Raw genomic sequence first — 25,837 nt, forward strand, 5'->3', positions numbered from 1 at the left:
AACTTAGAACCATGGTCACTAGAACTGAAAGCTAAGAATAGCTCTTCATAAATATTGTTACAAATATTAAGTTAAACATCTTGTGTTTAAAATAGTTGTAAATATTACGTCTATGTGAGCACGTCAGTATGTTTTCAGCTAGTGTATGTTTTTTTTCTCTTGAGGATGGGCCAGACTGTAACAGGTTTTGAAAGTTGCTGGCAGCTTGTCCATTTCAGAGGGATGGTAACAATCCTTGTCAAGACTTTATTAGCTGTAAGGAACCATGAGGAGCAGACGATCCATTTCACAGGATCTCAGCAAACTTCTCTTAGTGCATCTATATGCAGTCATAAGGCACCATAGCATTTTGTGGCTCTGCACAGCTCACAATTGCCTTAGCACGAGCTGGTGTACGGGTTCTGCTCCATGTTTCAGTTGGAAGGGGAGGCAATCTCCCCACCCTCCTCTCACGGTAATCATGCAGTTTCAGGCTTACACAGCTGCTCTCCTGTCAGGGAGTGAGCCTCACACTACACAGTTCAGTTGCAGTCTCATTTGGAGTATTTGTGTGTAATGCACTTTGACAATATTGATTTATTGTCACTATTGTGTGTGTCCTTTGAGCTCATGGGCATGGTGATGAGGGGTGGAGGAGATGCACTGCTCAATGTGCTGCTAACTTAATATTTTTCTCTAAAATGTTGAGGGTGGGAATCCCATACCAATCATGATGTTAATGTCCAAAACTGCTAAGGGTATTTTCAATACCATTCTTAGTAACAAATAGACAATCCTTGCATTGAAAAGCTATGAAAAAAGCTTTCGTCTCACTATGATTGCTACAAAATCTAAATTAGGTGCATTTGAGATGAAGTTGAAGCAGCAGAGGAAGATAAAATAGCAGCTTAACTACTTCAGAGGTTTTGTATTCTGTGTGCATTTTGTGTAAATTTAGATGGATAATCTTTTAAAAATGTAAAGAGCTTATTTGAAATAATTGCTTTCTGCTTTTTTTTTTATAACTTTAAGATTTATTACATGATAGTTTGAGACAGCTTTCCTCACTCTAATCTCAAAGTTGAAAACTTTTTTCCTTTGAGGTTTTCCAGGGTTTTCACTTTATTAATTGACTATTTTGAAATGTGGGGGCAGAATCTGCACTGAGTTTTAATCTTCGTTTTTATTTTTCCAGTAAAGTATCATACATCCACTGTGTGACACTAATCTTCACTTCATTTGAGAAATCTTGTATCAGATCAATAGTTCTTTTTGTAGAAGTCTGGCTTTGTAAGAACTAAAGATATAAATTGCTTTCTCTTTTTCGTTTTTATTGTTTGGGTTTGTTTTATTTTATTTAAAGTCTTGTGTTCCATCAGAATGAATTATTAGGATAATAGCTGGTCTTGAGCTTCTAGTGTTATAGCCTGTAGCATTTTCAATGTCATAAATGCTAGTGTATTCTGTCTTTAAGAGGAGAACCTCTTATTAGTAAGGCTGCGTTTTAGTCACAGGTATTTTTACTAAAAATCGGACAGGTCATGGGCAGTAAACAAAAATTCACAGCCTGCAACTTGTCCATGACTTTTACTATATACCCCTACTAAAAGTTGGATGGCCCAGGACCCCGCTGGTGCTGGGGTCGGGGAGGTGGGCTGCAGCGGCACCGCACGACCCGGGACCTCTGCTGGTGTGGGGCGGGAGGGTGGAGAAAGGGTTGGCGAGGCTGGCAGGCTCCTTACCCAGCTCCGATAGGCATGTCCCTGAAGCTCATAGGGGGAAGGGTGGCCAGGGGGGCTCTGCATGCTGCTTCCGCCACAAGCACCGGGTTCTGGCAGCTCCCACTGCCTGGGAAATGCAGCCAATGAGACACTAGGAAATGCAGGGTAAGCGCTGTCCCGCTCCCCAACTCCCTGCCCCAACCCTGAGCCCCCTCCCATACATCCAAACTGCTGCTGCTGGCCCAGGGGCTGCCTGGCTTGGCCAGCCCCTGAACCGGCACCCGCAGAAGTCATGGAAAGTCACAGAATCCGTGATCTCTGTGACAGTCACGTAGCCTTACTCATTAGTACTAGTTAGACAAGATGGGTGAGGTAATATCTTTTATTGGACCAACTTCTGTGGGTAAAAAAGACAAGCTTTCAAGCTACACAAACTACTGAAAACAAAATCAGACCACTAGATTTGTTTAATGTTAAGAGTGCAACTGAGATGACAAAAGCATGGAAACTTAGAATTAAGGCAGAAAATTCAGATTGACATTCCAGTCTTAGCAAATGCTGCTGTGGCAAAAAGAAGGTCCAGTGGTGTGTGTTGAAGTGTCAGTCTGGTTTTTCTACTTTGCCTCTACATTTCCTCTCTTATTTCCTTTGTTGGGCTTATACAGGCCTGCAAATGTTGCTCAAGCCAATTGGGTGTTTTTTGGGGAACTGACTTTTTCTTAACTACTATTTAAAAAAAAACAAAATCTACTTAGTTTCTCAAACTTGATCCCTATATTTAAACCATTTTAGCATGACCAATATAGAATCAAAATGCCATGTTAATTTAAACAAAATACATAAATCTTGAACTAACCTTTGAAAGTATTAATACTGATATATAAACTTTATAGACTGCTTCAGTTTTTGTTTGCATACAAATCTAAAATGTAAAATAGCTTTTTTCAGCTGAGTATTTTGTTTTTAGAGTCTAGATGAATATGACGATGATGAAACAGGACAGAAGGAGCGAAAGAGGGAAGATTCTATTACACAGCAGAATACAATGCAGAATGAATCTGCCAGTGCAGACCCAGGGGGCTCGTACCTAATACAGGTGAGAATTTAAAATTTTGTTCCATTTAAAATTTAATTCAGTTGCTAATTCCAGACTTAAATTTGGTTAATCTCATGTTTCTGACTTCTGTTTCAACTCCAACCAAGGCAGTAAACTATTTTGTAAGTGGAAACAAGTTATCAAAACTGGTAGTCCATTGTATTACTTAAAATGTACATTGATTTAGTCATCCTTCATTTTTATCACATTTAAAATGCTCATTAATTGTATTTGTCTTGTTACCTGATTGTTGCCTGATTTTCTTTTCTTCTGCGCTGCTGCTGGCAGAGCGCTGCCTTCGGAGCTGGGCTCCCAGCCAGCAGCCACTGCTTTCCAGCTGCCCAGCTCTGAAGTAAGTGTGGTAATACCATGACCCTCCTAAAATAACCTTGTGACACCCCCCCACACACACACACACTCCCCAACTTCCTTTTGAGTCAGAATCCCCAATCTGAGAAATGCTGGTCTCCCCGATGAAATCTGTATATATAGGGTAAAAGCACACAAAAGACCAGATTTCGTGGTGGGAGACCAGATTTCACAGTCCGTGACGTGTTTTTCATGGCTGTGAATTTGGTAGGGCCCTATATATAAGCAAGCAGGCTAGTCCTATGGGCTACAAGATACTGATTTATTTATGTTTAAACTTCACACACTGTGATTTGTTTATTGACCTTTCTAAACTATAATTAAATTGAATGATTTCTGTGAACAAATTTTCAAGCACAGGAAACAGTTTTAAACAATTAGTGTAGTATATTTTTAAAAACTTTATTGTTCATTGCATTGTCACAGGAAAATTTCCATTAAGCAAATAAGCAAAGTGTGTTTTTTTTTTAAACATTATTGAATGTATATCTGCCATCTTTTTGTTTTTAATGGTTAGACTGACTAAACTTAGTTACATGGCAAAAGATGTCTGTGTTAATAAATAAAGATACCCATTTTCATTTTCAGGAAGTCAACAGATAATCTCTCACTTTTGCTAGTAAAAGACTGAGTAAGAATCTACAAACTGTAAACTTTTAAATATCATTATTAAAATAAAATACTGTAGTAAATCATCTGTGGCAGCTCCTCCTCAGTTAAGATTGAGACTTATAATAGAAAATAAGTCTGATCTTGGATTCCTCTCTAAAATGATAAAAATGTCCAGTTTGAGATGCCTAGGGCCTAATTTTTCCAATTACATAAAATTATATGGCACTATATATGCTCAAAGCATGAGATGTTTCTCCAAAAATAAAGTACGATAAAGTCCCTATTTTACTAACTAACTAGGGAGTATTTACTTCTGTAATATTCAGAAGTGAATACTGACAAGCAGGGGCCTTGCATTTCAAAGTATGGCACCCACAGATTTCAGTTGTATTTGTGCATTGTGAGCACTTCTACAAATTATACTCCAGTGTCTCAACTCAAGCACCCAGAAAATGAGTACGCAATTAGTGACCACCTTTGAAAAGGTTGGTTTAAATGGCTTGCCTAGCATCACATAGGAGCTCTCTGTGGCAGATGCAGGGACAGAATACCATTCTCCAGGGTATCATTCAAGTTGCCTTACCCATGAGCTCAGCCTTTCACTTCCTTCAATCCCTTGCCTCTTTCACTGCACACCTTCCAACTTCTACAACAAATGAGACAAGGGTTCTACAGATGAGTCTGCTTCACTACATAATCCTTATTCATCCCCAGAGCAGGTCCATCCTGTGCATTGAATGAGGCAGGGATACAATCTCCTTGTCTCTTTCTGTTCTCTGAGGTGCTTTGTCCTAGTCTCTTGCCCAGTTGGTCACAGTTTTATGGAAAATAGGTCTTGTCAGACAAACCTGATTTCATTTTAAGGAAATTACAGGTTTGGTTGATAAAGGTAACTTCTGTAGGAAGCTTAGTGTAGTTAGTATGGTACAACATGAATTATTCACTGTGACGGTAGGCCTACATTAAGGATTAGTGTCAAACCCATTACTGTTTGTGATTTGTAATGGACACCTTTATGCAGGAAGTTAGAGGGGAGACTCTGGGAAGCATGCTTTTTTGTCAATGACATTATTGTCAATTATGCCACGAAGATAAATACAAACTGGAAATGGACCTAGTACTATGGAAGGGCTATATTAGAAGAAAATGGCTTACAAATCATCTGAAAAGACTAAATACAGTAACTCCTCACTTAAAGTCGTCCCAGTTAACATTGTTTTGTTATGTTGCTGATCAATTAGGGAACATGCTCGTTTAAAGTTGCGCAATGCTCCCTTACCATGGTGTTTGGCAGCTGCCTGCTTCGTCCACTGCTTGCAGAAAGAGCAGCCCATTGGAGCTAGCTGGTGGGGGCTTGGAACCAGGGTGGACTGGCAGCCCCCCATCAGCTCCCCACTCCCTTAAGTTCCCTGTGCAGCAGCCGCCCAGCAGGCTATCAATTGTCAGCAGTTCAGCTGTCCCTCCCCTCACTGCCTTGTGCTGCTCCTGCCCTCTGCCTTGGAGTTGCTCCCCAGAGCCTCCTGCTTGCTGTGAAGGGGAGAGGGCAGGAAGAGGTGGGCTAATGTCAGGGTGTGTCCCTCCCCCCACTTACCCCATCTCCATAGAGCGGGGGTGGGGGAGGAGGGACATGACAGGGCTCAGGACAGAGGGAGCTTGCTAGCAGCAGCTGCTGTCTCAATTTGCTGGACTACTTAAAAAGGGAATATACTTAGGGTGGAGTCAGCATACTTACAGGGGCAATGCACATCTCTCTCTCTCTCTCACACAGGGTGTGTGTCTCTGCCATGCTGTCTCCCCTCCCTCCATTTGTGTTGCCTTAACATTAACAATGTGTTAACCCTTGAGGGCTTAGCCGAGTGCTAGTTCATCATTCAGCACTAAGGCATTCCCTGGGAAATAGCCCATCCTCTAACTTCACCACCTCAACCAAGCTTCACAATCATCATTGCTGTGTACAGTATCAAATTGTTTGTTTAAAACTTATGGTGTGTGTGTGTGTGTGTGTGTGTGTGTGTAAAATATATATATATATATATAGTCTTTTGTCTGTTGAAAAATATTTCCCTGAAACTTATGGGGAAATTGGATTCGCTTAACGTTGTTTTGCTTAAAGTCGCATTTTTCAGGAATATAACTGCAACATTAAGCGAGGAGTTACTGTACATATGATGGTTCCTTGAGAGGGACAACGAGAAGCCAAATGCAGAGTTAGTCTATGCAACAATTTAAATTAATTGGTTCAGTGTTGAGCCATGATGGGAATATGGCTCCAAAAAGTAGTTGTTAATAGGGAGTCATCAAATAGGGGTATTCCCAGTGGGGTTCTTCAAGGATTAGTACTAATCCCAGTGCTATTCAGTATCTTATTAATGATTTGGAAGCAAATATAAAATCATTGTTGAATACATTTGCAGATGACACAAAAATTGGCAGACTGATTTAATAATAAGTCATACAAAGCAATCTGGATCATTTGGTAATATGGACCTGCCCATTTGATCAAAAAGAGTTTTTAATACTGCCAAATGCAAACTTTCATACATCTAGGAACAAGAAATGAAGCCCCTACTTGCAGAACATGGGACTGTATCCTGGAAAGCAGTGATTCAGAAAAAGATTTTAGGGGTCATAGTGAACAAACAACTGAACATGAACTTCCAGTGTGACACTGTGACTGAAAGGGCTAATGTGATCCATGGATGTGGAGACAGGGGAGTAGTCAGTAGGAATAAGGAGGTGATGATGATTATCTCTGTATACAGTATTGGTGAGGCTGATACTGGAATACTGCATTTGGGCGTGGTGGTAACATTTTTAAAAATGTTGAAAATTTGGAGATGGTCCAGAAAAGCACCATTAAGCTAATTTGAGAGCTGGAAAAATGCCTTACAGTGAAAGACTTGGAGCTCAGTCTGTTTTAATTTGTAAAAAAGATGATTTGTGGTGTATAAGTACATTCATGGGGAGAAAATACTGGAAATTGAAAGTACTCTTTAGTCTAGTGGAAAAATCATCATAATGGCTGAAGTCATAGCCAGACAACTTCAAGTTGGAAATAAGGCACACTTTTAACAGTGATGTTTGTTTATTAATTACTGGAACAAACTACCAAGGAAAGTGGTGGATTCTGCAGCTCTTGGTATCTTAAATTCAAGACTGAATGCTTTCTGGAAAACCTGCTTTAGTCAGACACAAGTTATTGAGCTAAATACAGGAGTAATTGTGTGAAATTTAATGGTCTGCGATGTACAGGCGGCCAGACTAAATGATCTCGGGTTTCTTTCTGGCCTTAAAGTTTATGAATATTTATTTGTACAAGACTTCAGCTCCAAAGATCTTGCAATCAAAATATAAGATGAAACAGGCGGATACAGAGAGATGGGGGCACCAAGATACAGCAGGACACTTGCAGCCTGACTTTATTTTCTGGCAGTCTTGGACCGAAACGTACACCAGAGTTCTACTGAAGTACTTCGAAGTAGTTTTTCCAGAAGCTTCCAAAGGTGTGCCTATGGCCATTCAAAGGAAGAAGCACTGAGCCAGTTGGAGACTAGGCATCAGTATTTACAAAAGAAATCCATTGAATTCTTCAAGTGAAAGCTAATGGGTTTACAAAATCAGAATATCGTTTTGTTAAATGACCATGCTGAAAACAGAAATGCACATGCAAATAGCAAAAGCTGCCAATCCTCAAAACTGGGGAACCGTAGATTGCATCTGTCTTAGATGTCATTAACTTATGTTGGAATCTGCTACTGAGAGTCAAATTGAAACAATTCCCCTCCAGTAACGCAGTAAGCCTGTGTATTCCTGACCATATCTGCAGATGTTCAGGAGGGCCAGTACTTCTCAATGCAACTGGATGAAACTAAGGGTATGTCTACACTACGAAATTAGGTCGATTTAATATGTCGATTTTTTAGAAATCGATTTGATAGTCGATTGTGTGTGTCCCCACTTAAGACCATTAGGTCAGTGGAGTGTGTCCACAGTACCGAGGCTAGCATTGACTTTCGGAGAGTTGCACTGTGGGTAGCTATCCCACAGTTCAACTCTCCGAAAGTCAATGCTAGCCTCGGCACTGTGGGTAGCTATCCCACAGTTCCCTCAGTCTCTGCTGCCCATTGGAATTATGGGTTGAGCTCCAAATGCCTGATGGGGCAAAAACATTGTTGCGTGTGGTTCTGGGTACATGTCATCAGCACCCCCCCCCACGCCCCCTGAAAGCAACGGCAAAAAATCATTTCTCACCTTTTTTCCTGGGTTACCTGTGCAGACGACATACCATGGCAACCATGGAGCCCGCTCAGCTCACTGTCACCATATGTCTCCTGGGTGCTGCTGGCAGATGTGTTACTGCAGTGCTACACAGCAGCAGCTCCTTGCCGTTGCAAGTTAGCAAAGACAGTTAGCAGCTGTATTGTACTGTCTGCTACTGTCTCCTGGTTCCTCCTGGCCGGCCTCAGTGAGGTCTGTCAGGTGCTCCTGGGCAGACATGAGTGCTCCTGGCCGGCCTTGGTGAGGTCGGTCGGCGGCTCCTGGACATAAATGGGAGTGACTCCAGGTCATTCGCTTCTTTAAGTTTCATCTAATGGAGATTCAGTCCTTACTGGAATATCAGGCAAGCCTACCAAAGAACCAGAGAGGCAAACGGCCGCTCCGGGGCAGAGCCCCAGACATCCCGCTTCTATGATGAGCTGCATGCCATTCTAAGGGGTGCCCATACAACTACCCCACCCTATGCTTCCCTCCTCCTCCACCCCTCCCAGGCTACCTTGGCAGTTATCCCCCCATTTGTGTGATGAATTAATAAAGAATGCATGAATTTGAAACAATGACTTTATTGCCTCTGCAAGTGGAGATCAAAGTGGGGAGGGGAGGGCGGTTGGCTTATAGGGAAGTAGAGTAAACCAAGGGGCGGTTTTTCATCAAGGAGAAACAAATAGAACTTTCACACCATAGCCTGGCCAGTCATGAAACTGGTTTCAAAGCTTCTCTGATGCGCAGCGCGCCCTGCTGCACTCTTCTAACCTCCCTGGTGTCTGGCTGCACTTAATCCTTTAGTCTTTTAGAATGGAGTTCTGATAGCATGGATTCGTCTCCCCATACAGCAATCAGATCCAGTACAGTCCATGCTGGAGCTCTTTTGCGATTCTGGGACTCCATGGTCACCTGTGCTGATCAGCTCGCTACGGTGGCCAAACAGGATATGAAAAGTTCGTGGGGCTTTTCCTGTCTACCCGGCCAGTGCATTGGAGTTGAGAGCGCTGTTCAGAGCGGTCACAATGGAGCACTCTGGGATAGCTCCCGGAGGCCAATACCGTTGAATTGTGTCCTCACTACCCCAAATTCAACCCAGCAGGGTCGATTTCAGTGTAATCCCTTCATCGGGGAGGAGTACAGAAATCGATTTTAAGAGCCCTTTAAGTCAACAAAAATGGCTTCGTCATGTGGACGGGTGCAGGGTTAAATCGATCTAATGCTGCTAAATTCAACCTAAACTCATAGTGTAGACCAGGGCTAAGATGTGGATTCTTCTGCTCAGCTTCTAACATTTGTGCAATCTGAGTTGGAAGAATCCATACATGAATTTTGTTGTCCACTGACAGGACATGCTGCCCAAAATGGGGAAGGAGCAGGCTATCATTTAATCTTTCCAATGGCTAACTCTCTTGTAGCTGGGTTGGATTTGCATCATTGAGCAGGTGTCTGCACAGATGATGCCCAGGCTATGATAGGGAAAGCAAAGGGGCCATCCATTCTATTGAACAGCTTTAGCAGTAGAGATGACAATGGAACTGCAAAAGATACTTAATGAGACTAATACATTTCACAAATTTTACAAACGTAAGCCCACTAACACATGCCTCTTCACTATTTTATGCAAAGAAATGGGCTGTCAACATTGGAAACTTCTTTTCCACGTAGAAGTTTGTGTGGCAAAGTTTTTAATCTCTTGTTTGAGCTCAGAGTAGATGCAAGGATTTTCTGTGCTGAATGTGGTTTTCTGCCTTGCTGAATATCTCTCAGTTCAGCTTTGGCTTGCTCTGAATGCTTCTCTCCAGGGGCAAAACATGACATGCATTCTCTTCCTGGGTATTGTAACCCACAGGAGGTCATAGCTGTTGTCAGGGCAGAGGGTGGGAGCTGCCGCGGAGGGGAGCACCTCAGGACGGAGGGAGGGAGCTGCCGCGGGGGTGGGAGGGGGCGCAAGGTGGAAGTTTCGCCTAGGGCAAGAAACATCCTTGCACCGGCCCTGGTCACCCCGGTTCTTTTAATGACACCTGCTGGGCCCAAGCATCATGTAAGAAGAAGCTGCCTGATTTGTAAACAGAGAGACAAGAGCCAGGCTGCTGGGAGAGGAGATTAGGACTGGAGTTTGTGAGGGGAAACACTGGTCTGGGTGGGCAAAGAGACTGGGACTGGGAGCCAGTAAATGCGGGGTAGGGGGCTGAGATCAGATAAGGAGTCAGGGTGCTGGGAGAGAGCTAGGGCTGGCTGAGCAAAAGAGCCTGGGACAAGAAGCATGGGGAGAGAAGTGGGTCACAGATTGGAGGGGGAGTCCATGGCCGGAGGAAGAGCAGCTGAGACCATGGACACAAGGAACATGGCTAAAGGAGGGCAAGAGAGATGGATCAGATGAGAAACTAGGGAGCAGGTGAGATCTGGCTGGGCAAGTTGCAGTATCTTTTGCAGACTGGGAACCAGTGAGGCAGGAAAAAGGAGGTAAGGTGGAGGGAAGATGGATCTGGTGAGGAGATGGGATGGTGGGGAATTTGATCTCTTGTTTGGGCAAGGAATATGATGATCAGATGATGGAGGTGAGAGCTAACGGGAAGTAGCTTGTCAAGGAGATTGAGACTGGGATGTGAAGCCTGAGGAGGGGACAGTGAGAATGGCTAGGTTAGACTCGGACAAGGAACCAGCACTGGGGAAGAGACTGGATTAGGAGAGAAGTGGTCCAGCTGGTGGGGAAATGGACAGAAGGGTCTATGACCACTAGAACATATTTCCCCTAGGGCCTGGAACAGAACCCAGATTTCTTGGGTCTGACCATTCCTCTCCTGCTAGCAAATATCTGTGAAATCCACTGGCTAAGTGTCCCGCTCCCTCTAATACTGGTCTGCATAATTAATGGATGACAGCGTACTCTATCAGATACTCCGTTAGCGCAAGTGTCAGAGGTCTGTGCACTGGGTGTCACATATACTTTTCATATTTAAATGTGACCTATCATTTAAGAGAAATCACACAGACATCTGTTCTGGCAGAAGAAAACTTTATGTAATTATAGCAAGTTGTATATGTAACCATTGAGAGAGTTTAATCTCTGCTGGAAAGTTTGATGTGAACTCAGTATTCTAACATTTGTCAGAATAGATTGAACTACAGATGATACACAAACTTTCCTTTTCTTTTTTTTTAAAGTAACATATTTTCATCATCTGTGTTCAATAAAATGTACTTTTAGTACATCAGTGGTTTAAATTTAGATAGTTTTGTTCCACAAATGCATTTCAATGCCACTAGAAAACATTAAACTTACCATGAAGTGTTTTATAATTGATTACGAGTTCCTGTATAAATATAATCATAAGAACTACATAAAAATAACACTGGACCAAGTTAAACTTCCCAGAACTGGGCATGTCACAGTAGAAGCTTCTTACTTCATCTTTAAGGCTTTTGTGCCCTTTAATTCTAGGGGTCTTAGTGCAGCATGTGCTTTCATGTACCTTGAATAATTGTAAAGACAGACTAAGACGCAATAAGTCTGGATTTCTTGTCGTTTGTTTCTCTAAATTCAATTAAGATGTCTCCATTAAGAAATTTTTGTTCGGTTTTTTTATGGTTTTCCCATTCACAGATCGACACACCTGAGATGAATATTTATTTACAGGGTCGTGCAAGTGCTAAATGTCATACTTCCTAACTCTGCATTAGTAGCCTGATCTATTACTTTTTCTTTCACCCTCAGGTTCATGAAGTTGTTTTCCTATATTGCTTTCCTCTTTAGCCCATGCCGTACCAGCTGGAGCTTTTGTATTGGCCTGAGCAATGGGAAGCATAATAACTCAAACTCCAAGCCATTTTTTTTTAATTTGGTAGGCAGATGCCCTCAATTGAAGGAGCAGATGTCTTTGCCAGTTCTTCCGTGTGCATTCCTCTGCTGACCAGCATCACTTTGACTCCTCTGGAATGAACATAAGACTGATGGTTTGCAGCCAGGTCTTTTTCTCTCAAATAACTAGGGAGAACAGGAAATAAATTTTTATTCATCTGTAAAAAAAAGACACGGTGCTGAATGCTATTGCAGCTCCTCACAATATTCCCTTATGGTTTCATATAAATATTGAGCAGGAGTGGTGATGACAGAGTGCTGTGACATTACTCAGCTGAGACAGGGAAGGTAGACCTACTACCTTGCACTATAACTTGTAAAGGTTTTGAAAGGAACAAGTGAAGCCCCTTTAAACTGGCAGGTCCATTCCTCCCAGGTCCTCTAATATAGTAAGTAGCATCACATGACTGATGTCAAAGGCTGTTGATACTAGTAGCATGGATATCTGGCATCTGTCCGCTACCCCTAAACTAGAGAGCACTCTAGTTAATGCTGTTTTCATGTCAGAACCAAGTTTGAAAGTTTGGCTTACAAGGATCCAAGAAAATCAGAGGGTATCATTACTGGATATGGTTTCAGAGTAGTAGCCGCTTTAGTCTGTATCAGTAAAAAGAAAGAGGTGTACTTGTGGCACCTTAGAGACTAACATATTTATTTGGGCATAAGCTTTCGTGGGCCCATGAAAGCTTATGCTCAAATAAATATGTTAGTCTCTAAGGTGCCACAAGTACGCCTCTTTCTTATTACTGGATATGGCTTTCTCAGTCACCTCCGTCATTTCTTTGTAGTACTGGCAAGGTGATTGTTTTTCAGCATTGGGTTTTTGAACTAGGTCTGAACCACAAAATGTTTAAGATCTCCTGAAAGCTAGCTTTTCCTGAGAAAGGTATTCATTATATCACTCAGTCTTCACTGGCTTTACTTATTCAAGAGAGCAGATCCATGTAACTGGCAGTCAAGCGAAGTTCATTCCACCTGGAATCTCCAAGAACTATTTTCATGCAAATTGTGACATGAGCTTGAAGGCAGGTTACACTGCAATGATGTGGGCCATTTGAGTATCTAGATGGAAGTAGTAGACCTGAACAGGGCTTGGCACGTGGTGGACTCCTGCCAAATATTTTCATACATGTCTAATTGAGTAAAATTAGATTCCTTTTCTATCTTGCAGAAAACATAGGCAAAACATATTTTGCTATAGAAACAGGTGTATAGATGGGTTCTCAAACGTTTTCATAGTGTGTATCATAATATTGTCCTTCCCACTTATGGTTGCATAACATCATGGTGGCAAAAACAGCGATTACTTACATGAAAAAATGTTGATATATTTTTACTGCCAAGTGTCTGCTCTTGGAAAAAACGCTAATTACACTTCATTTTCTTGCTGCTCTTCATTTAGTCTCCTTCCATCTTTTCTGTTCCTTGCTCTCTCTTCTATACAAGCTTCTCTGTTGCCTGATTGTCACCTCCTGCCCTATTGTTTGGCTGCTCTCTCTCCTGGATGTGGTGCCCAGCTATTTGGTCCTTTTTTATCCCTGTTCCCTTGGACAAGAGACAAGCATCCAATGGCTCTTCAGTGGGTCAGCAAGAAGGTATCTATAGTGAAGCCCCCTGCTACATCAGTCCGGAGGGTGCATAGAAACATTCCACGTGTTTACAAGTCTACAGGACTACATTATCCTTCCTGACCCAGAGTATCCTCCTGCTTTACACCCCGTCCTCATGAGAGAGATTTTGACTTCATTGGTACCAGGATGGAGCAACCAGAGGAGCCACTCTCCAATCTCTTCTACTAGCTGCAAAACATCCTTGTTCATGGTTCCAGTGGCCTCACCATGATAAATGGATCCCATGTTCTCATCCTCAGAGTTAGATGCTGAGGAAGAACTATGCTTCCCTCTTCAAAGATGAGAATAACCTCTGGGCCCCCTTCTCAATTGCCTAGGCAGGTTTACCCTATCCAGGATTGGTGGGACACTGTGCCTTTACCGAAGTACAAACCATCACACTGGCCTTCCTGGAGACTGTGTGGGACATATGTGCACAGTAGTGAGCTAGTTCGATCACACCTCAATTGATGCCAACCATCTCCACCAGGAGAAGAAACAATTTTCTTTTCTCTGCCAACAAAAGAAAAGGAATTGGAACCGGATCCACAGATACCGCCAGTCCAGACAGCGGCATCATTGTCACCGGGTGAGGCTGTGGCACTGTCTTCTCCATCTGATTTTTGAGGCAGTTTCCAGACCTACTGAGAAGAGTAGTAGACACTCTGAAAGTGCAGTTAGAGTAGGTACAAGAAATTCATGAACGTTGTGACATCCTGCGAAGCACAGGGCCAAGAAAGGTTGTGCTCCCAGTCAATAAAGCCACTGTGGAGCTGACAAAGCTCATTTGGCACATTCTGGCCACCTGATCCCCCTACTTCCAAAAGACTCAAGAAAAAGTATTGTGCGCAAGGTAAGGGAGCAGAATTTATATTTACGGAACCGGCCCCAAATTCCATAATCTTCAGACTGCGAGTAAAAGGAGCAGACAACACCAGGCAAGATCCACACCATCAAGCATAGACACTAAACACCTGCACCTGGTAAGCAGAAAGGTCTTCACATCAACCAGCATGCAGTTTCAAGTAACCAATACTCAGGATTTACTTTCAAAATATGATTTGATTAACTATTCTAAGTGGATGGAATTTACACACAAGTTTCTTCAGAAAAACACAACACAATTTCAGGCACTGATAGAGGAGGGAAAACTGATAGCCAGATTATCTCTGCAATCTTCTGTAGATGCAGTCAACAGAGCTTCACAAGCCAAGGCTATAGTTATAGGGGTTATACACAGCATTGTGGATTCACTCTGTGGGGTTCCCTTGAAGTACAAGCAACAGTGGTATATTTGTCCTTCTAAGGTAGGAATATTTTCAGTGACAGAACAGACAAGTCCTTACTCTTCGAAGAACTCAAGGGCAAGACTCTGCTCACTGGGGATCTGCACCCTGGCACCAAAGTGGAAGCACCACAGAACTCTATCCTGTAGACCTCATACAATGCCCTAACAGTTTTTCCATCAAAGGGCATATGAACCTCCCTGAAAAAGAGACAAGCTGCATCATGCTAAACAGGACGCTCTTCCTTCATCTTTCTGTTCTCAACCATCAGTCACGAAATAGTTTTGATGGCAGCTTCCAGAGCTGTGAACAAACCCAGATGCCACTTCCACCAAACAAGTCTCCATTGCCTCAGTTTGGAGATTGCCTAGCTTTTCAGGCCATGACAAAAGACAGATGGGTCCTCAATATAGTACAATCAGGTTATACCATCAAGTTCTCATCCCTCAAGCATCTAGGAGAGGATGCTTGTTTAAGAGGCAGATGTCCTTCTTCTTCAAGGAGCCATAGGGCTAGTTCTTCTTCAACTCTGAGAGAAAGGGTTCTCTCATACCAAAACGCTTTCTCATACCAAAGAAGAAAGGAGGATGGATGCCCATCTTAGACTCAGGCAACTCAATATCTTCATCTGCAAATTGAGATTCAGAATGGTTACTTTGGCATCAGTTATCCCCTAATTGATCAGAGGGGTCTGGTTCACAGCTCTCAATAAGAAGGATGCCGACTTCCATATAGCAATTCACTTCTCTCTCAGAAGTTTACTATCGAAAATTACCACTTCCAATAAAAAGTGCTTCTTTTAGCAACTGCCAAAGGTATTGACCAAAGTTCTCTCAGTTCTGACAGCTCATTTTGAACGCCATGGGTTATCAGTTCCCCCCCGGCTAGTTGACTTACTACTGATGGGAGAATCCTACCAAGAAACATTAACAACCACAGACTTGACCAGCTTCCGACAGTCACTAGGATAAACACAAAGTCCACGCTGGTACCAACTCTGCCTGTAGGGATGACTGAGGATTCAATCACTGCCAAGGTGCATCTCCCACAGGATAGAGTATAGACGATAAAAGAACTTACTGTGCAACTGAGTGTGAGGTTCACTCCTTCTCATCCACCTGGATCACATGACATCCTGTACTTGCATAACCCTTTTATTGAAACTGTCTTTGTTGCCTGCTGACCTGGCTTCACTCAGTTTAGTCACCCAGCAGAGCAAGTTAGTCTCCCTCCCTCACAAAGTGTGAGCCTCCCTGGTCTGGGGGAGAACAAGGACCATCTGGGAGTGTATGGAAGTCCCATTTGCTCCATCCTCACCACATAAAACATTGATTACAGAAGCCTCCATGTTTGGCTAGGGTGCCCATCTGGAAAATCATACAGCATTGGGCTCATGGTTAACATGGGAATACAGAACGCACATAAACCAGCAAGAACTATAAGCAGTCTGAGAAGCATGTAAATAGTTTATCCCTTCAGAAAGTCTCTCCACCTCCAGGTGATGTCAGACAACGTGTCTAAGGTATTCTGTATCAACGAACAGGAGTGAAATCCACCTCTCTCTGTATAGAAGCTGTAAAACTCTGAACCTGGTGTATCTGTTGACAGCCAGTGACACACACACTTCGGTGGACAGCCTCAGCAAATGCTTCTCCCAGGACTGTGAGTGGGAGCTGTGGGGGAGGCGCCTGTGGGCGGGGGCAGTGTGCAGAGCCTCCCTGGCTGCCCCTTCGCCTAGGAGCCAGAGGGACATGTTCCCATTTCCATGAGCTGCCTGAGGTAAGTGCTGTCCAGAACCCACACCCAAACTTCCTCCCGCATCCTGAACCCATAATTTCCAGCCCCCCCTAGAATCCGCATGTCTAGCCCAATGCCCGCATCCCCTCCTGAACTCCTCCCCAGCCCAGGGCCCCCTCCCGCACCCTAAACCCCTCATCCCAGAGCCCACACTCCCAGCCAGAGCCCTCAACCCCCTGCCCCAGCCCAGTGAAAATGAGTGAGTGAGCCAGGGTGGTGGAGAGAGCCAGCGGCAGAGCAAGGGAGAGATGGAGTGAGAGGGGGGCGGGGCCTTGGGAAAGAGGCAGGGGTGGGGCAAGGGTGTTCGGTTTTCTGCGGTTAGAAAGTTGGCAACCCTAATATCTGCCTCAATGCCTCAAAGTAGTTGGCCAAATATCCAGAGCTTGGGAGTAGTGGGCATATTACTTTTGCCATTTGTAGATTTATTAAGGGGTGTGGGTGTGTGTATATAAAATGTCTGTGTATTTGTTTGTATCTTTCCCCACCCCATTCCCCCCAAAATCTCATAACTTTCATCTTAGAATGTATACTCTTCATGGAAAGGACCATGTTTTCATGTGTTTTGTGCATGTCAAGTACAACGTAGTCTTGATCCTCATAGGGACTTCTGGGGTCTACAATATGTAAATATTAACAATTGAGTGTTAATCCCAGGGATAAAAGAATGTATTTTTGTGTGTGTGTGGGGGGGTCTAATCTTTGCCCATCCTGTTAGCCATGTTAACCAAAAAAAAGTATACATTACATAATACTCTTTTAAATGGTCTTTGTTCCAGCCTTGATAGTGTGCAAATCAAAGGAAGATCAAAATGTGAATTTTTTTTGTCGAGCTGTTTAATTACAATAGGTCAGCTTTTATTTTTCTTTGATTTTTAGCAAATTCCTGTTTAAATGTATTTTAGTTGATTAATAAGAATGGATGAGGTAATCACCACCCAACAGTTCCACAAATAAAAAATACTTTTTTAGAACGGCTACTTATAAGTGAGATATTACTCAATGAATAAAGATTCTCCATATTTTGAAATAATATCTAGAGAATTCTTTACAGAAAAAATATTTAACAGAGTAATTTTGGAAATCTGAATATAAAATCTTATGGGGAATTTATTACTGGGGGTGGGGTTTCTCTGTCTGAAAATTGTACTGTTACAGTGGCATAGATGGAGCAATGGGAATGTGATGAAACAGCATAAATACCAATACTCACAGCTTCAGGGGAACATGGTGTGAACAGGAGACAGGATGGAAGCTGCAAGTATAGCTTGCAACTTGTGAAAGCTTTACTGTGTAAAACAACTTCAGTGTTATTTTTGTGTGAAAATTCCCTCCATCAATGTTCATGTGGTTGGTATGGGGGTTGGAATCAACTGTAGGTGGGGTTTCAATGACACTATAAATCCTAAGGGATCAGTTCTCTCAAGGAGGTGGGGGGTGGTAGGGGAAGTAGAGGGGATACTTCTTTGGCCTCTCACTATTCTCATATCTATTTGTTCTGGGGTTCTGGAGCATACACTCTGCATCCTCTTTCTCTGCAATTCCCTAAGTTTAAATAAACATTTGGTAGATTTTTATATTTTGCAGTGCTTAAGTTCTGCAGATTCCATGGACCTCATCACAAAATTGAAGTCCAGCTTATTGCAAGCACATCCAGATTTTCGGTAAACTACATGTGACCCAAGTGAAATAACCAGTAGCTGGAAGGAAAGTTAATCTGAATTGGTTAGATGGGGAAAGAGAAGAAACAGTCTTGAATTACATAAAATTGTTAACAGTAACATTTATTGTTGAAAGCTGTCGCAATAAAGTGCAAGAGATGAAAGGCTGCCTTTGAAGTTACTTTTAAGTACACTATTGGTGCAAAAGTGTTTAACTACAACCTCACTTCTTAAATATGGAATCTATCTCTGAAAATAATATTTTCCTACTATAAGTATTAGTATTACTAATGACTTCATACATTCATCTCTTCTCTCCACCAGCTTCTTTGCCAGTCCATTTACTTACTTGTTTGTTTGTTTATTGCTTGTTTGCTTGCACTCAGACTTTCTCTGACACTCAGTCTCTGTCCAGTCAGACTTTCTGCAGGGAGGTCTTCTTGAGACTCTTAGATGAGTTACTTTGTCTTTTCAGCTCTTGAAACAGAGTGCATTGTTTTACCAATTCACTCAGTGTTTTAAATATTAATATAATCAAAACAAAGTTCAAAACTTGCAGGTGGGTGCACACTAAAAAGGCTATAAATATAAACCAGAGGTACATTGTACTATTCTTATCTATTAAGCATGGGAACTATGTACTGTGAAGACAAGACACAGATGAAGTCATTGTCCTTCCCCAAAGATTTTGCAGTCTCAAAGGAGTTTTCAGTTTGTCACAATCATTTGTATTTCATTTCCTTTCCCCCTTCTTTTTAATTTCCTCAGGCAAGAAACAAATGTTTTGCTTAAACTAATAATATGTCTTGGAAAAGTTGTGCAAGACCCATTTTGTCTTAACAGATACATAATGCAGTTTATTATTGATTTTGTATCTTCCAAATGTCTTTTGGATAACTAATGCATAGTCTAATCTTTCAAAATAGAATGACAGCCCAAAAACACAGTTCTTGGCATCACAGTTCTGTTCTGATGCTTGCACTGAGAACCAAAATAATACTTTAAAATGTGTGTTTGTTATAAAAATGCCAAAATAACATAAGCCAAACTTTACCAAGTCTGCAAGGCAACTTTGCTGATCAGAATACTAATTTATGGGGAGGTTATTATGTGTATCTGTTGTTTATAAACTCTATCTCTGTGTTTGATAGCTTGTTTAAAACACAGCAGAATGCTCTGTTAATTGCTTTTCTAGTGTTGAAATACTTGCCATTTGTAGCAAACATATAGCTAGCTTGACATTCTTGTGTTCCTGATTATTTCCCTTTTCCTATCTTTGCCTTCCTCCAAAACTAATTATCTTAATAACACTGCCAAATTTTCCAACCACTATACACAACTCCGAATATGATGAACAGCTCTGCAAACAGACTTCAGAAAAACTGAGGAACCACTTACTGCACCTCCCATACACCAGAAGGGACTGCCACAGACAAGAAATCATCACATGTTCCCACATGATAAAAGAAAAAAAGTCAGAAAAGTTACCTGGAAATCATATAAGAAATCCAGCACAACTATTAAAAGAAACCTGACGAAAGCCGTCCAACATGAAAACAAAAAGTTGTGCCAACTACCCACAGAACACCACCGGGAGAAACCATGGAACCAGTACCTACAACCTGAACATTACACAACACTCAAATATCAATTTATCTAGACCAGTGTTTCCCAAACTTGGGATGCCGCTTGTTTAGGGAAAGCCCCGGCGGGCCGGGCCGGTTTGTTTACCTGCCGCATCCGCAGGTCCGGCCAATTGTGGCTCCCACTGGCTGCAGTTCGCTGCTCCAGGCCAATGGGATCTGCTGGAAGTGGCACGGGCTGAGGGATGTACTGGCCACCGCTTCCAGCAGCTCCCATTGGCCTGGAGCAGCAAACTGTGGCCGTGGGAGCCGCAATTGGCTGGACCTGCGGACACGGCCGGTAAACAAACCAGGGGCTTTCCCTAAACAAGCGACGTTCCAAGTTTGGGAAACCCTGATCTAGACCATCCCTGACTGTAGCTGAATTATCTGTAAGGGATTGAACTTCTGCCCCATCACAGAACCATGCTACCATGTGGAGAATTAGAAGAATTCTTCAAAGAATTCTTTCACAACAATGACAACACCACTCACAATGACCACATACCCACCACCAGTCATAACAAAAAATAATCATCTGATGGGACATCACAGAGCAGACAAAACCACGCTCTTGATCATTACATTGATTACATCAGGGGGAAAAAAAATGCCTATGAAATCCTTAACAAAGATCACATCTCCTGAGGGGACAGCTATACAGTCCCTGATATTTAATCATCAGATAGTGATCAAACCTGCAGACAAAAGGGACACCATCATAACCCTCAACTATGATGATTATGCTAAGGAGGCCAACTGACAACTCTCTGACACCACCTACAGTAAAGAACTCAAAGAAGACCTCACAGGATAGTTTATTCTAAATTTATGGGTATAATTAAATCCTTTCTCAAACAACTCCAAGAGCAACTCTATAAACTCATGCCCCAGGAACCTACCCCGGATCCTTCTACATGCTTCCAAAGACATACATGTAGACCCATCATATCCGGCCATGGCACTCTTACTGAAGTAATTTCGGGACTCGTAGAAACCATCCTCAAACAAAAGACCACACAAAGGACCAGCTTCCTCCAGGACACAACCAACTTGCCCCACAAACTCCATGACATTAACAACCTCCCTAAGAACACCATCTTTGCCACCAGGGTTGAAATTTCTGTGTACACCAACATCCCTCACAATGACAGCATATCTGCCTGCCTCAAATATTTATAAGAAAATGGATAACCCTCAGATAGCTACCCCAAATACATCATCAAACTCATCCATTTCTTCCTCACCATAACAATTTTACATTTAACAACAAATACTTGGTCCAAACCATGAGAACAGCCATTGGTACTAGGATGGCTCCCCTATATGCCAACTTTGAAGAAGAATTTCTGGACAAGTGCACCAGGAAACCAATGATATACCTGCAATACATGGATGATATTTTCATCTTCTAGACAGATGACTTAAACTCCCTCATGGATTTCCATTAGCAACCACCACTTGTCCTTTAAACTCTCTCTGGAACACTTCTAGACTAGCATCAACTTTCTGGACACCACAATCAGTTTCAACAATGGAAGCCTATGATCAACTATATACAAGAAGCCCACAGATCACCACATCTACCTTCATAGATCCGGTAACCACCCCAAACACACTAAGAAATCTATTCCGGCACTCAGATACCACAGAATATGCTCTGAGGAGAAAGTCTGGGATATATAGCTTAGCACACTTTAAAACTGCCTTCACCAAACAAGGATACTCCATCAGATAAGTAGATTGCATCATGGAATGGGCCAAATACCCCAAGACAACCTGCTTCAATACAGAAATAAAACCCTCTCTGACTGCACACCCTTAGTTGTCACCTATCATAGAAGATTAGGGTTGGAAGAGACCTCAGGAGGTCATCTAGTCCAACCCCCTGCTCAAAGCAGGACAAACCCCAACTAAATCATCCCAGCCAGGGCTTTGTCAAACTGGGCCTTAAAAACCTCTAAGGACGGAGATTCTACCACCTTCCTAGGTAACCCATTCCAGTGCTTCACCACCCTCCTAGTGAAATAGTTTTTCCTAATATCCAACCTAGACCCCCACCCCCACCTCACCTTGAGACCATTGTTCCTTGTTCTGTCATCTGCCATCACTGAAAACAGCCAAGCTCCATCCTCTTTGGAACCCCCCCTTCAAATAGTTGAAGACTGCTATCGAATCCCCCCCTAACTCCTTCTCTTCTGCAGACTAAATAAGCCCAATTCCCTCAGCCTCTCCTCATAAGTCATGTGCCCCAGCCCCCTGATAATTTTCATTGCCCTCCGCTGGATTGTCTCCAATTTGTCCACATCCGTTCTGTAGTGGGGGGCCAAAACTGGATGCAGTACTCCAGATGTGGCCTCACCAGTGCTGAATAGAGGGGAATAATCACTTCCCTCGATCTGCTGGCAATACTCCTACTAATGCAGCCCAGTATGCCGTTAGCCTTCTTAGCAACAAGGGCATACTGCTGACTCATATCCAGCTTCTCTTCCACTGTAATCCCCAGGTCCGTTTCTACAGAACTGTCCCCAGCCTCTTGCAGTGCATGAGATTCTTCCATTCTAAGTGCAGGACTCTGCACTTGTCCTTGTTGAACCTCATCAGATTTCTTTTGGCCCAATTCTCCAATTTGTCTAGGTCATGCTGGACCCTATCCGTATCCTCCAGCATATCTACCTCTCCTCTCAGCTTATTGTCATGCATGAACTCGCGGAGGGTACAATCCATTCCATCATCCAGATCATTAATGAAGATATTGAAAAAAACCGGTTGCAGGACCGAACCCTGGGGCACCCCACTTGATACTGGCTGCAAACTAGACATCGAGATGTTGATCACTACCCGTTGAGCACGACGATCTAGCCAGCTTTCTATCCACCATATAGTCCATTCATTCTGGAACCCATTTGGGGTATCATCAAACACCTGCAATCATACTTGATGGGGCTCTTTCCTGAACCTCCTCTTCTGGCCTTCAAACAACCCCAACCTCTCCAGGCTCATTGTCAGAAGCAAGCTCCCCATAGACTAAGACGCCAATTCAAAATGGCAGACCCTGCCAGAACAATAGATGCAGAACTCGAAGATGCATCTTCACTGCTATAATGATCAACACCCTCCCAACACACTTTTCAAGATCCAGACGTCCTACACATGCATATCACAACATGTGGTGTACCTCATCCAGTGCACTAAATGCCCCAGTAACTACTATGTGGCTGAAACCAGACTGTCACCAAACTCGCACAGAAAAATGATAAAAGAGAAAAACACTCTCTCACCTGTGGGTGAACACTTTTTCACAAACTGATTATTCTGTCTGACCTACCAGTCCTCATCCTCATAGGAAACCTGCACACTTTCAAAAGACGTGCCTGGGAGCTTAAATTCATAATTTTGATGGACAATAAAAATCACGGTCTTAATAAAGACACTGGATTAATAGTTTATTATAGTAATCTGTAACCAACTAACTTCCCTTTTTTGTCCTATGACTACAGGGGTGTAAACTACAGCTTGAATGTTCCCTTTGAGTATGTGCTAACTACTTATGCTAAACTATCTGTTCAACCTTGGATTTAGCTGTGACACTCTGAAGGCAGGTCTACACTTAAAAACACTGCATTGTTGCAGTTGCAGCATGTAAGTGAAGACACTCCTACACCAACGGGAGAAGCTCTCCCACTTATGTAGTTAATCCACCTACCCAAGAGGCTGTTGACAGGAGAAGCTCTTCCGTCGACATAGTGCTGTCTATACGGGGGTGGGGGTTAGGTTGGTATATCTACATTGCTCAGGGGTGTGGATTTTTCATGTTGTTGAGCGACGTACTTATGCCGATCTAGGTCTGTAGTGTTGAGCTGGTCAGAGTCCCTTTCCCAAACCCAAGGAAGAGCTTTGTGTAGCTCAAAAGCTTGTCTCTCTCTCACCAACAGAAGTTGGTCCAATAAAAGATATTACCTCACCTGCTTGCCTCCCCACATTTTCAAAAGACCTGTCTTACAAGTGGATGTAATTGTGTACCTCACCACCTGATTTGCCCACACTAAAGAAGCTGCCTTTGGAAAATTGTCCCCAGGTGTTTGCATTATATACATGAAGATGGTGATCATCAATTAAATTAAGTGATTTTTTGTAAAAGCATTATAAAGTTCCTCTTCTCCTTGGAGAACAGTGAAGTTGTTTACTGTGTTGCAATATTAAGATAATGTCTAGAGTAATAGATCTGTAGAGGTTATAGGAACTACGTTTTAATTTTTTGGTGATTGGCTACTAATTCCTAAATCCTATGTAAATGGTAAACGTTATCTGACATTATTTCAAGATTTTTCAGTAATGTGTGTATACATTATATGCCATCAACTGCAATTACTTGTCGCTTCAGTAAAGACATCTGTGGGAAGATGAGTGGAGGCCTGTATCCTATCTGAATTTAGTCAGCCTTTTAGTGCCTTACTTAAGGAGTTCAGAATTGTCATATATAAACATTATACAATATTAAGACATATTAATGTGTTTTTGATGGTAAATGGGATGTTTATGAGCTGGAGACTAGTGTCCTCTATTCAGGGGATAAAAATGGCATGCACAGTAGAAATGTTTCCCTCATGGCCAGGGGAAAGCACTTTTAGAAGTGAGAGCATAACTGCTGTTATGTACTGATTTGGTTCTTTGCCTCTTTAGAGACTGTCACAGGATACTAGTTAGTGTCAGTCATGGTGCTGGATCTTTTAATACCATGGACTGATGTTCTGGGGAGTTAGATTGAGACCACCAAATTCTTTTCTGATAAGGTAGCAAGCAGCCATCTCTTCACACGCTATTGATCTGAGCCATATTTTGACTAGTGGTTGAAGGCTGAAATGTGCTATGTCCCATATTCCGTTTTCTGACCATCTGGTCCCCCATATATAAATATTTATATAGGCACTCTCTAAATTAAAAAGAAGAGGGGGTGGAATGGCATTCTGTGGAATTGCCAAATATTAGATCCATGTTCACATTGACTCTTCTGTCACTAGACTAATAGAAGTGAAGAATGGAGATCAAGGAAAGGAGAACAAGGAAGGATAGTAATTCTTGAACTCGGAGTGCTGACAGTGCAGACCTTGGTTCCAGAGGGAGTTGCCTCTTGTATGTGATAGTGAATCTTTACCTTTTGTTACTGTGAGGAAGTGATTAAAAAGATCACATTGTTCTTTAATAATAATAATAAAAAGCTTTATTCAATGAAATATCATTTGGTGATCAAATGTTATTCTGGAGTATGGAGGAAAAGGGCTTAGAATGATCCCTACTCTGTGGCACCTGATGATTCCCTTGTGCTTGTGAAATCTTCCAGTGACCACTATTGCTGGGTTTATGGCAGCTTGGAGCTACCTAAGTGGAACAAAGCTTGCTGAAATGTATAGAAGAATTGAGCTCTTCAAGTCTTCTCCCTCACTTCAACCTATTTTGAATCTCTTAACTCTTGTTGTTGTTGCCCCTGTTGTGTGGTATTATTAGTGATCAATAAACAAACATAATGCAAGAATAATTATAATAATAATTATTATATAATAAAACTCAAAGTGTAATGATGTAACTAGGGCATGAAAAACTAAGATCTTGAGGAAAGTTCAGGGGGAAGGGACTTGATCATATATTTAGGTGCACAAATATATGAGCTGTAATAATAAACTTTGTACAAGTTAGCCCCTTCCTGTGGGATTTCCAGTTAATCCTATCTTCTGCTTCTCTTGTAGATTACAAACTTTTTTGTGGCAAATTACTTTCTCGATTTTTGTTTTATTAAATTTTAAGCGTATTGTTGTTGCTTTACAAATAGCGCAAATAGGTTAAAGAAGTATGTGATGCTGTTTGGGACAAAAGTTTTTGGGTTTTTTGGGGGTGGGGGCAGGAGCATGGGATGGCTGCATTAACTTATGAGCGGTGAAACTTTATACGACACCATATTGTAATGTAA

At 42.3% G+C, this 25,837-nt stretch overlaps 1 protein-coding gene across 1 annotated transcript in view; it reads left to right on the plus strand.

The window, feature by feature from the left end:
* The window catches only part of PAWR (pro-apoptotic WT1 regulator), a 160,865-nt gene that overhangs the window by 88,102 nt on the left and 46,926 nt on the right, over positions 1 to 25,837 (plus strand). Inside the window, exon 3 of the mRNA XM_039500787.1 lies at positions 2,668 to 2,796. Within this exon, the coding sequence (XP_039356721.1) occupies positions 2,668 to 2,796 (129 nt within the window). The remainder of the gene's footprint in view (positions 1 to 2,667; positions 2,797 to 25,837) is intronic.

The sequence above is a fragment of the Mauremys reevesii genome, linkage group 1 (genome assembly GCF_016161935.1).
Source record: "Mauremys reevesii isolate NIE-2019 linkage group 1, ASM1616193v1, whole genome shotgun sequence".
Lineage (NCBI taxonomy): Eukaryota > Metazoa > Chordata > Testudines > Geoemydidae > Mauremys > Mauremys reevesii.